General features: G+C 36.0%; 1 protein-coding gene across 2 annotated transcripts; it reads left to right on the top strand.

Annotated features, from left to right (window-relative positions):
• The first annotated feature begins 694 nt into the window (after positions 1-694).
• Positions 695-17,008, top strand: LOC127258698 (uncharacterized). Of its 2 annotated transcripts, XM_051285644.1 has the most exons (11): positions 695-933; positions 1,174-1,212; positions 1,633-2,052; positions 2,137-2,199; positions 2,281-2,380; positions 2,486-2,618; positions 3,114-3,181; positions 4,565-4,622; positions 5,124-5,198; positions 16,025-16,704; positions 16,928-17,008. In XM_051285644.1, the coding sequence occupies exons 1-5, from the start codon at positions 751-753 to the stop codon at positions 2,377-2,379; spliced, it is 804 nt and encodes a 267-aa protein (XP_051141601.1). In that variant the 5' UTR covers positions 695-750; the 3' UTR covers position 2,380; positions 2,486-2,618; positions 3,114-3,181; positions 4,565-4,622; positions 5,124-5,198; positions 16,025-16,704; positions 16,928-17,008. The 2 variants fall into 2 exon arrangements, with proteins under 2 accessions (XP_051141601.1, XP_051141600.1); XM_051285643.1 differs by lacking the exons at positions 16,025-16,704; positions 16,928-17,008 and having other exon boundaries at positions 5,124-5,351.
• Positions 17,009-18,373: the final 1,365 nt, after the last annotated feature.

Raw genomic sequence — 18,373 nt, 5'->3', positions numbered from 1 at the left:
AATACTTTATGTCTCACCATGATTCAATGCCTCAAACTAAACCGTCTAGGACTACAGTCGAATATTCTTCATTTTATCAATTCCTTTATGAGCTTTCTTTAATCTGTCCCATGCCTCATTCAATGTCTGGGCAGTGGATATCAACTTGAAATCTGCTTCATCAACACCTTGATAGATTGTGAACAAAATTTTCTTTTCCCTTTTCTTCAACTCCTTATGTACCTCTGCATTAACTTCTTCACCTTCTGCTTCTGCATACCCAGATTCAACCGGGTCCCATACATCAAGAGATCCTAATAATGCCTCCATTTGTATACTCCACATCCTATAATTATCTTTCGTCAACTTGGGCACCGGAAGGGAACTGCTGGACGCCATATCCGTCTTTGGGCTGCCTTTCGCCATTAGGCTTTGATACCACTTGTTGGATATTACAGGAGCAGATAATAAAGACAAGTTAGCAAATCCTCTATAGATTGCTTGGTTAGTGTTGTGTGTGCACACTCAACGTTTGTTTGAAGAAGGAAAATTGAGACAAATATTGCTTGTATCAAAATTACATAACTCGAAATATATAGAAATACAAAAACGATTCTAGAAACAACAACAATAAATGCAAACGCAAATATCAACGGAACTGTCCAAACAATAGATAAACAGTCCCTAGACAAACCAATAACTGCCAGACAAAGAACTGCTATCTAAATGTTATGTTTGAAATCTTCTTGAACAAGTTTTAATTTTCATGATATGCCTGCTGCAAAACCTAGGTCAGGCCCTTCGGGTTATTTAAAGCTGCTGAAGCGCCCGTCAGACCATGCGGTAACTGCTGTCAAGAAACAGCTGGGAAGCCTCTATACGGAGGATGGTCCACCACTCGGTGTCGATTTTGACAGTCTTCCTCCCTCAAATCAAAACAGGTTCAAGTGGATGGTAAGTTCATCGAATTAGTATGTTTAGTCATCTTCCATGTTAATTTTTTCGCATATTTTATTTGTCTTTGAATCTGTGATGGTGATCTTAAGGTATTAAGGGAAGCGATCCTTTATTTATTGACATATCTCAAGTTTTGCACAACTGTTGAATGGTTCCTTTCAATGTCACTATTTCTATATCTGAAAGCTCCAGCCTCATTTACTTTTTTTTTTGTAACCTCTAATTTTCATTAACCAGAAAACTACGGTACGAGATAAGGCATTTCACCAGCTACAGGTGGTATTTTGAATCTCCACCAACACCTCAAGTTTGGACAGGCAAATGAATTTAGGAATGATTTCCTTTTTCATTTCTATTCATTTACTTATTTGGAATTTTTTGTAAAACTATATATCATGAAATATTATGGCACACTTTAGTGCAGTAATATAATTAACCTCGATGAAATTTGTCTGAAAGAACCGTTGACGTGTTTAACTATCTAAATATGATAAATTCTCTGATGATTATTTAGATGCTCTAGACATTGCCCTTTAGTGCAATAAGCTTTTATGGATTCTATCAATTGTTGCGACTTCTTTATTTTCCGTTGTCCGACAGTCTACTTAGTTAATTTTTGTTCATATTTTGTTCCGCATGAGAGTCAGATTATGCGTCATATGAGTAACTACGTTTATTTTGATCTCAATATTTCAGGGATTCGAGATTGGCTCCAGCGCATCATCATCACTCAGATTGAAAAGGGATAGAGCAAGTTTTAAGGTCCCTCAAGGATCTGATGGGCTGGACAACGTTGGGCACCAAAAATGCAAGCAGAGCTCTTCCCCTGGTTACTATTCTGATGGATCACTTGAAATGTCTACTAAAGGTGTCACTGGAAGCGACAGTAGATATGATTTTGCAATGAGGTACAGTCATGGGGTTGAAGAGACAAAAGTAGGTTCTGTTATCGGTGGCAAATTAAAAGGGGTGCAAGAATCTGGATTCAATAAGCACGGTGAAGCAAGCCAAAATAAATTTCCGGGAGAATATATTGAACATCTTTCAACCACCAATTGCACAAATGAATGTGACAATATCTGGACTCTCGCACTTCCATGCAGAGGGAGTGCAAAGGTCTGCAAGCAAACTTACATTCCCAGCGTTGTAATTGTACATTCGAGACTTCTGTGGTAACTCCACTTTCTTCAATAAATGTAGGATGCAAGGATAGGCAGAACCGGTGGCAGCAAGGTCGAGATTCCCAAGAAGAACAATATCACTGTACACTCTAGGAATTTACACGAATCCATGATACTATTATTTTCATTTGATACTTATCTTTAACAAATTTCTTATCCACAGGCTTCAAAAAGGCCTATGGAAGGACTTCCTCCGCAGCAGGAACCATCAACAAAGAAACATTTGTGGCGCCTGCATGCAATGGAACCGACCCAGCCATAAGGTTCGACTGCACGCGCACTGGATTCAAACTAGATTACTGATCTCAAATCTTGAAAAAGCTTTTGCATTTTCATTGCCCTGATTCGGGCTATGCTTTTTTCTGTAGGTCTGGTGGTGAGACCAGGATCGGAGGTGGTGTTAGTGATGAAAAGGAGGCGAAAAGTGGAGCAGAGAAAAGTTCTTGTGTGGAGTAAACAACTCCAAAGATTGGCCTTAGCAGCACAGATCTCCTCCCTAAGGTGAGGTTTTGAACAGAGTTTAGTGTTTTTGTTTTTTCACTATTGAGGTAGAATGATTTATGTGTATATATGACTGTGAGAAATTGTGGTCGTGCGGCGGCAGCGGCTGTGGTGGTGGGGTGGGATACACTCACCAGACACCCTGTTGTATAGTTTTGTTGTTATGATATTATTATGTACATTTTCTTGCCTCAATGAACATTATTTCACTTTTTCTACTCGGGCTGTGTTTGATTTGTATTTAATTTGTGTTTAACTAGTAGTTGAATTTGATGTTATATGAGAAAAAGATAATGTATTATATAGGAAAATCATAAAATTGAATCTTTCTTGAATTTATTTTTCTGAGTGTTCATAAAGCAAAATTCATTTTCAATCCACAAAACAGATAAGAGTTGGGTTGAGTTTTTGTGATAAGATTCAACATCATTCAAATAAAATTTGGGATTCAATTCGTAACTTCTATTTGATTAGATGTTGCATGTTTTACTGAAGCCTGCGGTTAGGCAGCTGATGCTGATTTGACGTGCATGCCCTTCAGTGAGCGGCTAAAAATCAAAAGCGTAAAAACATCAACTCTCCCTTTTCGGCTTCCATCTTTTGATGCCTCTACTCCCAACAAGTTGCGGGTCAGGCTAGATGTATAACTATGCTTCAATAATATATTGTTCTATGTATAATTACATCATATGCTATTAAATATTTTATTACGTGTTGTCAAATATGTGTTCTTGCCTTATTGTATATGTGTTCAATCAGCATGATAATCAAACTACTTATTGAAACCTGAGATTCAATTTACATACGTACTTTTGGAGATACTATTAATACTCTTCTTAGTGTATATACAAGTGTGTGGTATATTGGTCTTTTTATTTGTAAATCATCAGTTTTATTGTTCTTTATAATTTTTTATGTGGGTGAATTGATAAATTGTTTCATTTTATGTTTATTTCCTCTATCAATTGAAAATCAATTATTTTGTTCTATAGAAATATAAAATTTTCTTTATATATACTACTACATATACATATATTTGCCTATCATCATTGGTTTCATTTATATTTAATTTATTATTATGATATTTTAATTAAGTTAATAGTTTTAAAATTACCTGACTAAATTTGGTAAAAAAATAAAGTTTATTGAATTCAAATCTGTTGTGTTCAACTTGAATCCGATCAATTCAATAAATACTGAATTCGAATTACTTTTGCATTGGAAAATATGAATTTGATTGGAATTCTTTTAAAAAATACCCCAAGACCAACTTCAAGTATTCGAATTATGACTTTCATTTTCGATGCACACCCCTAGTCTTATATGATGTTGGCATGCTATTTAAGTCATGCACTATATTGTAAGCAGTCTATTGCACTTTCAAAACTTCTTTCCCACAGACCAATTCATGATTGCTTAGCTACAATGAGTTATCTGTATGATTTGTATGATGCTTCAGAAGTTGCATAGTAACTGTTAAGTTAAGATTTCTTCTTTAGATCCTCTTTTAAACCTTGTAATGCAAATCTAAACATAACAGTCAAATTAAACTATCTATGGTGATTGTTGTACACTTTTGTTTTATGTGGTTCAATGTCTATATATTTAGAACATAAACCATTGAACAAAAAAACTATAAATCATATATTATTGAGATTTGAGAAAGAGTACAATTTTGCCTTAGGGTGCCATACATCTATGAGCTGCGAAGAATGGAACTACTAAAATTTACAAATAGTACCAAGTGATAGGGTCACAGAGTGTTGTAATACTATCATACTGTATGTATATTTGCTTCGAAATAATTTTTTGTTCTCTGCCATCAAACATCTCTCCCATCTGATTTATTTGGTAATTTCTGAAAAGAAGGATGGGATACTTCTAAAAGTGAATTTGTGTGGCAATTCCTTGTCCTTATCATTTGCATATGATATTCCATTTTGCAGATTGGGACTCCGGCCGTGGTGGTTTTACTGATGCTTTTAATATGGGAGGATCCCAAAGGTATGCATCATTCAATGTGTGAATATCTTTCCAAGTACATAAATGGATTCACTTTTCTGAATGGGCATCTGGTTTGTTCATGCTAGCACTGTTACTTCTTAATGGGTTGCAGTTGTCTTTTTTTAGTTTCTCGCCATGATGGTAGACCAAAATGTTTTTAAAGGGTGGGGATATTTGAGTGACACTGTACTTGAGACATGTCATCTGCTTATCATGTCAAGCCTTTTAAGTGCTGCTAAGCATATTGAAAAAATTTCAACTTATTTTTTACTAGGAAAGTTATGCATGGTAAGGATCTTTAACTGCATTTCATGTTTCTTATACCAAAAAGGAATAGTTCTGTTCGTTGGGTGGATAGTAGTAACTTTTATGACTCGCAACACATGCTGCTTGCATTTGCGACTGATGGTTTGCTGTGCAACTTCCACAGTATGCCTAGCTGATATTACTGCAATATTAGATCTTAAGTTGTTTTACTGGTAGTTGTCTTAACATTTTTAGGGAGGGCATGATATCTGATAAGCAGTTTATTCAAGAGCTTGAAGATGATATCCTACCAGCTGAAGCTTAGGGGAGGTTAGATGGGCGAGTTTTTACTTCATCGATTTAGCTCTGCTTGTTTGTCTTATTATTATTTTAAAATAATCATAGTTTGTCATGTGTTTCTTTTGTCAGCTTCCTTCTTGTTTCTGCTTCAATACTAACTCTATTAATTGGTTGAGCATAATTGCATGTATCAGGAAGTACAAGACATAATATATAACAACTCAAGAAAAAACTTATTTTAATGCACATAAGGACGAAGAACGGGTAACTATGCTGTTTTGATTGATTATGTATTGTTTTAAGGTACAATTTACAACTGCATTTGTTGTTTTACACAAGTGCTTTTTTTTTTTTTTTTTATAATCTTTGTTCAAGTTGAAAAACAAGTATCATCCGACAAACTTGGTTGGTGTCCTAGAATGGTAAGCACGTGAATTATATTGCATGTATGTTTGTATGGGTTTATTTGTGCTTGAACAATCTATGTGAAATGATTTTTAAATGCCCCTCTGTGTATATGTCTACTGTCTCAATGGAATTTAGTTGAAAGTTTTCTTCACTTAAATTTTTCGGAATGAACTTGCAAAGAAGTTGGCCTAGGATTTTGAGCTTGATTTGGATAATGGGACTTTGGATTTGTAAGGCCTGCTTTGCCAATATGGGGTTTGAATATAGTTGTCACGGCACCCTTTTTGCGGCGCGGCACCTATGGACTGCTATGGAGACGTGGCGTCCGCCATTGTGACAAAATGGCAAGTGCGGCGCACTATGTGTGGGAAATCAGAGATGAGAAGAAAGAAGATTTTGTATTTCCACTATGATTTGAAGCGATAATACACAGAGTTAAAAAGGAGATTACAAGAAGGAAAAATGAAACAAACTAACTAATTCACTCAATTAAGGAACCGACTAAATCCTTCAATTTAAGGGATTACAAATTAATTCTCTTTAACATATTTGAATTACAAATTGATTCTCCTAACATATTTACATTATAACTCAGCTATTATTTGATATTCCCCCTCAAGCTGAGGAATAAATGTCTTCCATTCCCAGCTTGGACTCAAGATCATGGAAACTCGAACTATTCAGCCCATTTGTTAGAACATCGGCTAATTGTCTCTCTGATGGAACATAGGACATACATACTAACCCTTCATCCAGTTTTTATTTGATGAAATATCTATCAATTTCAATATGTTTTGTCCTATCATGTTGTATAGGATTATGAGCTAGATTAATAGCTGACTTATTGTCACAGTAAAGCTTCATAGGACTCTCCCATTTGACTCTCAAATCATCCAAAATGATCCTCAACCAAAGTAATTCGCATAATCCTTGAGCAATTACCCTAAATTTTGATTCTGCTATGACCTTGCCACTATATTCTGCTTCTTGCTCCTCTATGTCACTAGGTTACCTCCAAGAAAAGTACAATACCCTGCAGTTGATCTTCTATCAACTAGGGAGCTAGCATAGTCAGCAACGGTGTAGGCTTCCAAAGTAAGAGTGCCATTTCTTTTGAACAAGATTCTTTTCCCTGGATTGCCTTTCAAGTAGTGCAGTACCCTGTAAGTAGCTTAAAGATGAGGTTCTCTTGGATCATGCATGAATTGGCTGATCAAACTTACAGAATATGCTATATTTGGTCTAGTGTGAGCAAGGTATATAAGTCTGCCAACCAGGTACATTCTTTTATCCACAACTGGTTCTTCTTTATCTTCTCCCAATTTATAGTTTGGATCTATTGAGTAGAAATCGGCTTACACCCAATCTTCCCTATTTCTGCCAATAAATCAAGCACATACTTTTGTTGAGATATGAAGATCCCTTGTCTAGAATATGCCACCTCAATACCGAGAAAATACTTCAATTTCCTTAATTTCTTTATTTCAAATTCTTTCATTAGTCTCATCTTTAATTCATGCTTCTCTTTCTCATCATTTCCAGTCATTATGATGTCGTCCACATAGACTAAAAGAGCAGTCACTCCCCTTACAGCCGAATGCTTAATGAAAAGAGTGTGGTCACCTTGGCTTTGTTTGTACCCAAATTCACCTTTGCAAATCTGCCAAACCATGCTCTAGGAGATTGTTTTAACCCATAAAGGGCTTTTTTCAGCTTGCACACTTTGTTACTAGTGTCCCCTTCTAATCCCGGTGGGATGTTCATGTAGATTTTCTCATTTAAGTCATTATGGAGGAATGCATTCTTAACATCATACTGTAGCAGTTGCCAATTAAAGTGAGCAGCAAATGATAACAGAATTTTTTACTGTGTTCATTTTTGCAACTGGAGCAAATGTTTCCTGATAATCCACCCCATAAGTTTGAGTGTATCCTTTGGCTACTAACATTGCTTTATATCTTTCAAGGGATCCATCAGCCTTGTACTTCAAGGTAAAAATCCATTTGCAATCAACAATGTTTTTTCCCTTTTGGTTTGTCAACGATCTCCCATGTTTTATTCTTTTCTAATGCATTCATCTTTTCTCTCATAGTATCCCTCCATTCCCTTTTTGACAATGCCTCAGATACATTGTGAGGGATGGTAATGGTGTTCAAACTCACAATGAATCCCCTTTGTGCTGGCGATAGGCGCTTAAAAGAAACATAGTGAGATAGAGGATAGAGTGGTCCTTGAGTGCATTCTTTGGTTCCTTTTCTAATAGCAAAGGGAATTTCCAGAACAGTAGTTGAATCCTCTTAAGGAAAGAAGAATGCAAGTTACTCTTAAGTTTTTTGGATGGTTCAAGGTGGTAAAGACCGTTCCTTTCCTTAGTAAGTCCAATCCTCCTCCCCGGGTCTTGGTCCTGAAAAACACAATAAGAAGAGCAAAAAACAGCATAGCTTTTAGGCTTGTTGACAGTTTGGGCACATGGAGAACATTTTTAAGTATAAGGCTAGGTGGGATATGTATATCTCCAATCCCTGCAACAGTGGCTAAGGAGCCATTGGCCACAACAATTTTTTCTTTTACTTGGACATGGGATATAGGTGTGGAAGAGTTGAGATGTGGGGGTCATATGGTCTGTAGCACCGGAGTCTATGATCCAAGAGTTGGTATAGAATTTGTTCCAAAAGGCTTCTCAAGAGACCCCAACAAACTTCTCAATCTCTCAATTTCTTCACTGTTGAACCCCCATATTGCTGGATTTTTCTCAATATTGGGTTGCTCTGCCATATGCGCTTGAGGCCTTCGTTGCTGCCCCCCACGGTAGCCCCACTCTCGGCTTGGAGGTTTACCATTCAGCTTCTAACACTTCTCTCTTGTATGCCTGGGTTTCTTGCAATAAGTACACCAAAGATTGTCTTTATTTTCTTTCCCTTGGTTATCTCTACCAAAGTGTTTGGGCATATCATTCTTTGACTTCTCCTGATTTGCTTTTGCTGTTAAGCTGACCCATCCATAGTATGTGGTTCTAGCATGACACTCCTCCGTCTTTCTTTTGTTCGGATTAATGAGATTGTCTCTTCTAGAGATGGTGTATCCTCCTTGCCGAGGATTTGGATCCTAACTTGATCATATTCAGAATTCAATCATGCCAAAAAAACATATATCCGATCCTTCTCAATGAACTTCTTCAAAGTGGCAGCATCATCAGGGCATTTCATATCAATTACCCGGTAGTGATCCAATTCTTGCCAAAGATTTTGCAATAGAGTTGCATATTCTGTGACAGATTTGTCTCCTTGCTTGGTGGCTCCGGTTTTTTCTTTGATTTCATACACAAGGGCAGCATCACGGGCCTTCGAGTATGTGCGGATTTCCTTTGTTGTATTTAAGAACATACAAGTGTCACTAACACATGGGTCCATGGAAACCCATAGCCAGGACATAATCATGGAATCCTCCCCATCCCATGCTTTAAATGTTAGATCATTTTTTTCTGGTCCGGTTCCAATGAGGTGATTAAGCCTCCCTTTGCCCTTGAGGTATGTGCGGACAATTTTGGACCATTTGAGATAGTTCTTCCCATTGAACCTATTTGATGCCCGGATATTCTGCAGTTCTCCAATTTTCTGAATAGAGTTAGATTCTTCGGAAGGGTTGGAATTGTTGGTGATGGTGGTTTCAAACATGACTTAGTGAAAGAAGAAAAATTTACAGCAGTTAAAGTTGGAACAAAACACAGCGATGAAGGCTGCTTGAAGAAAACTACAAAACACTAGAAAAATTCATAAAGCTCTGATACCATGTGGGAAATCAGAGATGAGAGGAAAGAAGATTTTGTATTTCCACTATGATTTGAATCGATAATACACAAAGTTAAAAAGGAAACAAACTAATTGATTCCCTCAATTAAGGGACTGACTAAATCCCTCAATTTAACAGATTACAAATTAATTCTCTTAACATATTTGAATTACAAATTGATTCTTCTAACATATTTATATTATAACTCAACTATTCTTTGGCATATCTACAAAATTAAATATATATATATAGTTGTGGGTTTCTACATCATCAAAATATATATATTATAAATATTTAAAAATTATACATTATCAACTTACTATTAATCTTCAAATTTTCATGTTCCTTAAATCATAACATAAAGTATAATACTATAAAATATAATTTCAATCATCAAACAAAACAAAATACTATCCATAATCTTTAAACTATCAACTTTATCATCTCAAATCTCAATAATCAAATATATCAAGTCCACCACCACGAGGAATATTATCCAAATCATCATCATTAATATCATAATTTAATGATATATCTTCATCTTGCTCCATCAATACTGAAGTTGAGGCTTTCTTGAGACGTCTAGAGTATAATTGTATTGATGAATCCGATGTGTCGCTGATATTTCCTCTTCTATGAGTATTGCGGCGTTCAAAATTGGCCAATGCACCCATGGCTTCATCAACATGATTCCATCTAAGATCCTCTTCCGAATGAACCAAATCATTGGTGTCAAGAACCCATTTATTATCCCATTCAAATTCATCCAACACCAAAGGATTGAAGTTCTTTCCTTCCTCACGCCGCTTTTGTAATCTACTCGCAATTTTTCAGTTGTATTGAACGGAAACTAAATTGTTCACTCTTTTATGCTATAATCTTTTTTTTTCGTGTGGATCTAAAAAATACTAAATGATAATATATTACTATGTGACTATAATAGCATTAATATTTAATATATTTATATAAGTAATTAAGTACTTATCAATTCGAATGAGCTCCAACTGCGTTCATACCTAGAAGACGAACATGAAGGCCTTCAAAAGCATTCCACCAATCAACTAAAATAGTAAAACAATTAAAAAAATATTTAGTTCAAACTTTAAAGAAAGTTGAAAAAAAATAATAAATAAATAAGAAGTAATGACAAGTAAGCACTTATGATAACTATATAACTTTTGTTGCTTGATAGCCAATTGTTTTCCAAAGCTTCCTCGCATACTATCATAATCATCGACTTGATCACATATCTTTGTTTGCAAATAATTATCCATGATCATTTTTTCAAGAACATAAACATAACTCGTGTGTTACGAGCATATACATTATCACTCACCTTGAGATCAAAGTACTTGATAGGATTAAGAGACAATGCAGCCCTATATAGTTCAACTTCCATTTGATCTTCCCATTGGCTATCGATAATATGCATAATTTCTTTTAAAAAATTTGGTACTTCTCAATATCTTCTTTGATTTTCCTTTCAGCTTCATTCACTGCTACAAAAATCTCCAGTATCGTTGGCTTCTCATCCTCGTCAACGATCCTCAAAACAATTAGAAGTGGGTGCGATGCTTTTATACCGTACTAAACGCCTTTCCAAAAGGGAGAAGAATACTGTGTTTGCTACTAATCTCCCGGAATTTGTATTTTCCAATTTCGAATTAGTCTAATCTTCATTAAAAAACAAGCTCCTCAAAGCATCCCTATACTTATATAAGCTCTGCAAAGTCAAAATGAAGTAGCAAACCGGGTATGCCCAGGGCTTACAAGATCTCTGTCTTCTATTCTCCCGCATCGCGTAAGAAGCCTCACCTACTTATAGATGTGGGTAGTAACTCTTATTGCATTGTCGATCTTTGTTCGGAAAACAGACAATCTCCCTATGTCTTCTAACATAAGATCAAGGCAATTAGCTACACAAGGAGTCCAATATAAAGTGGGTATGTGTTGCTCCAATAATTCATCCGCTGCCTTGAAATTAGCATCATTGTCGGTTACTACCTAAACTACGTATTCTTTGCCCATTTCTTCAATTTTCGTATGAAGTAAATCCGTCAATAATGATGCAACTTAAGTATGACTTGATGCATCAATCAACTAAAAAAAGATATACTTTATGGGCTATTGATGAGGAAGGAAATAAATCAAATGCCGCGATTTTTTATCCGTACACCCGTCAACCATAACAAAACAACCATATTGCTTCAAGCAATAACATATTTTTCCTTCAGTGTTTGTGTCTTTTTCACCGTTTTCTCCAAAAGAAAAACTTGTAATTTATGATAACTTAGACTTTTTACACCCGGTCCCATCTGTCCCGCGGACTCAATCATCATCTCAAAACTTCGAGATTTGGCCACATTAAATGGTATGTCATTTTCATAAAAAAAAAAATAAAAATCGGAAATGTGTTCATGAAATATTTTGATCTCTTTGTTGCTCTTTGCACATGCTTCTAATGTTCTTTGAAGGTCGCTACTCTCTTTGTTGTGTTTTTCCTCAATTACTTCTTCCGGGGTTTTTCTAAGCATTGATGCAACTGATTTGCTTTTTATTCCACCTTATGACGACCATGATGGAAAATTTAAAACAGATTGTGAACGCTTCCTCTAACTCAATATGACTAGGCTGCTTTTCTACCGTCTTTTTGGTTAAGAATTCCTGCATTTTATTCTGGATATTTTCGGTAGTCTTCGGACATTTTTCTACATCTCCGATATTGCTTAGCAAATATTGTTTTAATCACTTTATTCCCGATCGTATTTGCTTGTGGCAAAGCGAATATTCTATCAAATCTTTATTTTTCAAATCCGGCCAAAAAGTATATTTTCGATCCAGATCATTTGATTTGGCTTTTCATTTGAGATCTTTGGATGGGTCTAACGTAGATGTTTCACTCTCGGTCATAGCAAATTAATCCTATAAATATTTTTATATCAATATGTCAGCATAATACAAAATAAATCAAAAAATTCCTATAAAGTAAAAAAATATAGAAAATACGATACAAAATAAAATAAATAATTCTAAAATATATGTAGATAAGTATCACTAAGACACAATATAATATATACATTATACACTTAATACTAATAAGTAATAAACTAATAATAAAATAATAATATAAAAAATAAAGCAAATAAATTTCAATATGCAATTGTCATTCTCGATTCTGTGAAAAAATCAGAATTCAAAATCGCTCGTAAGAAAACTCACCAAAAATCGACACAAAGAAGATGATCGGACCGGTGGGATGGAGCGATTGAATGGACCGGCGGGCAGGCAGAGGAGATTGACAAGCGGCAATGGCGGAAAAGAAGGAGGCAACGGTTCGAATCGAATTGATTGAAGAAGGGTTTTTAGATTTTAGACTGGCTCAATTCGACCTGCCGTTCAGGTAGGCATGGGCTGGTTTGGATTAGGGCTTGGCTGATTAGATTGTGCTCAAGATTAGAAGGATTTGGACACACCGCGGCGTTGCCATACCGTCATATGTCGTAAGACGGGGCAGTGAAGCCTGGCGCTTCCCAAAAAGCGCCAGGACACCGCGGCATCTGCATAGCGCCTGCCATAGCAACGCCGTGACAACCATGGGTCACCGTTTGATGTAACTATTTTTGTGTTATGCTAATCTTACCAAGATTCATATCTAAATACTGAAGGTGTTTGCTGATGTTGCTACGAAGTGTTGGTTATTGATGTATTTATTTTGTTGAATTTGTAGAAATTTTGTTCATTTTTACCATTGTGCTTTGATTATTCGTTGAAAAAGTAATAAAAATGAGAGGTGTTAAGCTTCAATTGATGTTTCCCCTACAAAAAAGGTACTTCCCTACATACTTATGTGATAAATTTATTAAGTGTTATGTATAATCATGCAAAGTATTTGTTTTAGATATTGTTAAACCCGAGAAAAAATACAAAAGGCTTACCGCCAGATTTGCTATACATTTCTCCCATAACAAGATAGCTCAACTGAAGTCTGTGATGAACAAGAAACAATTGAAAGCTATACAACTCACCCCGTTTGGGAATTTTTTTTATTGTCCGGAAATAAAGCTACCTTAGCATCTTTTGTGGGCAATTGTTAATGTGTTTGAAATTGAATTTCGATTGTGTAGAATTGGATAGCAGTTTGAATTAAGTTTTATGCTGAAGAATACTCTATAGCACTTGGATTAGACGCAAAAAACATGTATCTTTCTGACAATGCTATCGTACCATGTGAAAGGACTCGTTGATTGTTTGTGGTAGCGCTGAGCAAATTAAACAAAAAAAAAGAAATATCTAGAATTCATTTCTCTTCCCAAATCCATTACCCCAAAATAAAAAGAAAGCGAAATAAGGAATGCAAAGGAAAGACAAGACTAGGAAGGCTAAGCAGACAATTAAGTTAAAGTTGGTGAAATGTTTGTATGTAACATTGTTCTTATTTGTATATACTTTTGTTATTTTATAGAATTTATTTATCTTCTCGACTAAATTCCCTATTTTATTTTTTCATATACTTTGTTTTTTGATGGAAATATTTTATATATAAAATTATATAATTGTGTATACTATAAGTAAGGTATTAACAAGTTATATAATGCAGATTCCTAGTAAAAAATCCCTTACCTAGCCATTTCAAATTCAATTGAGCCCTGGGTTCGTTTCTTTCATTATGTCTCAATAAACATGAACCCTAATCCATCCGCGGAGCGGTGGCATACTGATTTATATATGCCTACCTAAAATCTTCATTACATTCACAACGACTCTCTCTCTCTTTTTCGCTCTCTCTATCTCAAGAGTTTATTGTTTTCTCCACCCAATTTGGGTTTGAGCAAAGTTTTGTGGGTAGTTAGAGGAATCGGCGGAAGAAGATTTGGGGAAATTGAAAACACTAAAAAAAATTTTATAGTGCACTGTCATGGAAGAAGGTAAACGATGTTGTTTCTTTTGCTGTGTGTAGAGTTATTGATGGAGGTGTGGTGGTGTGATTTTTGATTGATTAGACTCATGAAATCTTAGGTGATTTTTATTTCTAACATTTGATTTTTACAATTGTGCAAAAATTATATTGATATGCCTTAAAGCTAGTTTACCAATTTTTTTATCCGGCATTGTAATGATGCATCTGGAAGTTGGATTCAAGTCAAGATGGAGATTTGTTGATATGCCTTGAATTTGGAGATATTATTTGGATATTATATATTATATCCTAGATATTATATCCAAGATGTAGAATATGATTTGAATAGTATTGACATAGGCTTATGCTATAAATAGATATGTATTCTCATTCTGACAAGTGGCCAAGCGGCTCAAATTTGTAACATATGACCTAGACGCCCTTGATAAACTCTGTTCTCCATTTTTGCCCGTGGAGGTAGCTAACACGTTGTTGGTGAACCACGTAAATCTCTGTCTTCTTTATGTTTTCTGTTTTTTATTCAATCATTAACCCTAATCCTTCATAACAAACTGGTATCAGAGTCTGGTTGTTTCGATTAGGGTTTTGTTTATTTCCGCACTGTTAGGGTTTCGTGAGTCGATCAACAATGTCTGCTTTCAACGCGGGAGAAAAGCTTATGGCAGATCAAGATGCGATCTTTGCTAAAGTAGCAAGGTTTGTGGGCGTCGCTATCTGGAAAACCGAAAGGTAAAAACGTAGATAAAGAAGAGTGGAATACCGCAGAGGAGAAGTCCCACTCGACAATCATGTTGTGTCTGTCCGATGATGTAATCATCGATGTTTCCGATTAGGAAACTGCTGTTAGCCTTTGGAAGAATTTGGAGAGTTTGTACATGACGAAATCTCTAACCAATGAGTAGCTTTTGAAGCAACTCATAGAAAGTTTCGACATTGTTTGAACTTGCAAAATGTCACAAACTGGTAATTGCCCGATGAAGGGCAAATTTGAGGAAGAATGGAGGAGTTTGTTCATCTGTCATTGTAATGATGCATCTAAAAGTGGGTTCAAGTCAAGGTGGAGATTTGTTGATATGCCTTGAAGCTAATTTACCACATGTTCATCTAGCATTGTAATGATGCATTTGGACTTGAGAGATTCAAGTCAAGATGGAGATTTGTTAATATGCCTTAAATCTAGAGTTATGATTTGGATATTAGATATTATATCCTAGATTTAAAATATGATTTGAATAGTAGTGGCATAGACTTATGCTATAAATAGACATGTATTCCCATTCTGATAAGTGGCCAAGCGGCTCAAATCTGTAACCAGTGACCTAGCCGCCCTCAATAAAATTTGTTCTCCGTTTCTACCCGTGGAGGTAGCCAACACGTTGTTGGTGAACCACGTAAATCTGCATCTTCTTTACGTTTTATGTTTGTTATTCGATCATTAACCCTAATCCGTCACAACAAACTAATAAAAGCTCTTAATAAAAAATAAAGGTTGGTGCGCAAAAAGAGTGTAGATACAAATTTCCAAGGAATGATTCGTGTGCTTATATTATGTAGATTTGTGTGTAGTTATTCCTTGTGGTTCTTAGGTTTATGTTGTTCTTAGATGACTTGATTACTTGCCATTAGAATTGTTTGATGCTCAGAGGAATAATGTAACATCAGTGTTGAAGAAGTAGTTAAAATGCAGATATGATAGTCCAGATATTTGGGTCATTTCTGAATTCTGGATAGATTCTATCAGGATTCAGATCATAACCTCGAAGCATGATTCACCAAAGTCTATGAAAACTTTGGAGCTTTGTTGAGTTTCAGACACGATGAAAGCAGAAATTTTTGAGGCAACAGGCTTGACCGAGAAGCAAGTTAATGGATGGTTTTGTCACCGAAGGTTGAAAGACAAGAAGCTTTATTTTAGCTCTGTAGCTAGAGGGTTGGAGCACTCGAGTGCAGTAGTAGTGCAAGATCATGGCAGCAGGCATAGGCCAGATTTTTGCGGCAGTACAAAACTAGGAGATAATAGGAATTTTTTATACCAAGAAAGTCGAAAGTGGTAGAGTAATTCTTCCAGAACATTCGGTGTGGAACTCGCATTTTCCAGAAACAAAAGAATCATATACGACACATCGTCCGGGAGTAGTTCTTCATTGAAGAGCCTGCCTGGACATAATATAGTAAAGCCCACTTATTTGGCAATTTCCGGGTACTTACTGCCAAAATCTTCTCTGGATATGCCTGCTGCAAAACCTAGGTCAGGCCCTGCGGGATATTTAAAGCTGCTGAAGTGCACGTCTGAAAACCATGAGATAACTGTTGTCAAGAAGCAGCTGGGAAGCCTCTATACGGAGGATGGTCCACCACTCGGTGTCGATTTTGACAGTCTTCCTCCTGGTTCCTTCAAATCAAAACAGGTTCAAGTTGATGGTAGGTTCATTGTATGTTTACTTGTCTTCCATGCTAAATTCTTAGTTTTCTTTGAATCTGTGATGGTGTTCTTAAGGTATCAATGGAAATAATACTTTGTTTATTGACGCATCTCAAGTTTTGCACAACTGTTGCATGTTTCCTTTCAATGACACCTTTTCTATATCTGAAAGCTCCAGCCTCAGTTACTTATTTTTTTTAACCTCTAATTTTCATAAACCAGAAAACTATGGTACGTGAGAAGGCATTTCACCTGCTTTAGGTTGTATTTTGAATCTCCACGAGCACCTCAAGTTTGGAAAGGCAAGTGAATTTAGGAATGATTTTCTTTTTCATTTCTATCATTAATTATTTGGAGCTTTTGATAAAACTATATAATCATGAAATATTATGGAACCCTTTAGTGCAATAATAGGGAAATAATATCGATGAAATTTGTGTGAAAGAGACCGTCGATGTGTTTGACTATCTGAATATGATAAATTCTCTGATGATTGTTTACATGCTCTAGATGTTGCCCTTTAGTGCAATAAGCTTTTATGGATCTCGACATCTGTCATGCTTGAATAATTGTCTTTTCTGATTGCCGCCTCTTTTGGCTTTCTAGTTTCCTCCACGGGCATAGATGCAATAGTCGCCTTTTAACTTTTAGATTGTTTTGTTATTACTGTATTAAAAGTTTTATTTGTTCCTGAAGAACTCTCAAATTTGGAAGAAATAATATTCTTTCTTATATCTATTATGAGGTTACTTAACCTCTATATATACATGAGTCTACAGTCTATTTTAGGACAGCTAATTCTAAGGAAAACAAATCCCTGTGATTATGGGATTGATCCTAAATACATAAACCTAGTAATTGAAACATACATTGTTATAGGAATACAACACCGTAAATATAAAACTTCCTAAAGTTGAGTGAAGCCTTTGGCCGCTAACCTTGCCTTGTAACGTTCGATGGTCCCATCAGCCCTGTACTTTACTGCATATACCCACTTGCATTCTATGGGTTTTTTTCCAGGTGGTAGGGCGACAAGTTCCCAGGTCCTACTTTTGTTCAAGGCCTTTATTTCCGCATCCATGGCATGTTTCCATTTCCTGTCAGACAATGCTTCATATATAAAGTAAGGTGTGTGTATGGAGTTGAGGTTTGTGAGAAAGGTTTTACGGGTAGGTGAGAATTTTTCAAAGGATAAAAAATTTGATAGTGGGCAAAGTGGTTGTCGGGTGCCGGTTCTGGTTTCCTTTCTAAGGGCAATGGGTAGGTCTAGAGCTTGGTCCACCTGTGTTTCTATATTTTCAGAAACAAACTTATTAGTCTCATTGGAATTTATAGGGTTTGAAGGTGTTACCTCTGATGGGTTGGATTCTTGGACAATGCCAGATTCTGGAATGGCCTTTCCTCTCCTTGAATATACCAGATTCTTCCCAAATTTTCCACCATTAGGTGCCAATTCAGGTGCAGGTATTTCTGTTGGTTTAGGTGCAGGTTCAGGTACTGGTATTTCAGGTTCAGGTGCAGGTATTTCTGTTGGTTTAGGTGCAGGTTCAGGTACAGGTATTTCAGGTTCAGGTGCAGGTATTTCTGTTGGTTTAGGTGCAGGTTCAGGTACAGGTATTTCAGGTTCAGGTGCAGGTCTTCCTTCAATTTTAGGGACAGCGATGCCAT

Source organism: Andrographis paniculata, unplaced genomic scaffold, assembly GCF_009805555.1.
Source record: "Andrographis paniculata isolate CXL003 unplaced genomic scaffold, ASM980555v1 Contig5END, whole genome shotgun sequence".
NCBI lineage: Eukaryota > Viridiplantae > Streptophyta > Magnoliopsida > Lamiales > Acanthaceae > Andrographis > Andrographis paniculata.
This window is presented reverse-complemented; position numbering and strand designations above follow the sequence as displayed.

Bases quoted from the DNA above. Each gene is read 5' to 3' on its own strand.
- LOC127258698 (XM_051285644.1), top strand. From the start codon at position 751: ATGCCTGCTGCAAAACCTAGGTCAGGCCCTTCGGGTTATTTAAAGCTG. The intron at 2,053-2,136 runs GTCTGCAAGCAA...CAATAAATGTAG, and splicing joins CATGCAGAGGGAGTGCAAAG to GATGCAAGGATAGGCAGAAC. The intron at 2,200-2,280 runs GTACACTCTAGG...TCTTATCCACAG, and splicing joins CCAAGAAGAACAATATCACT to GCTTCAAAAAGGCCTATGGA.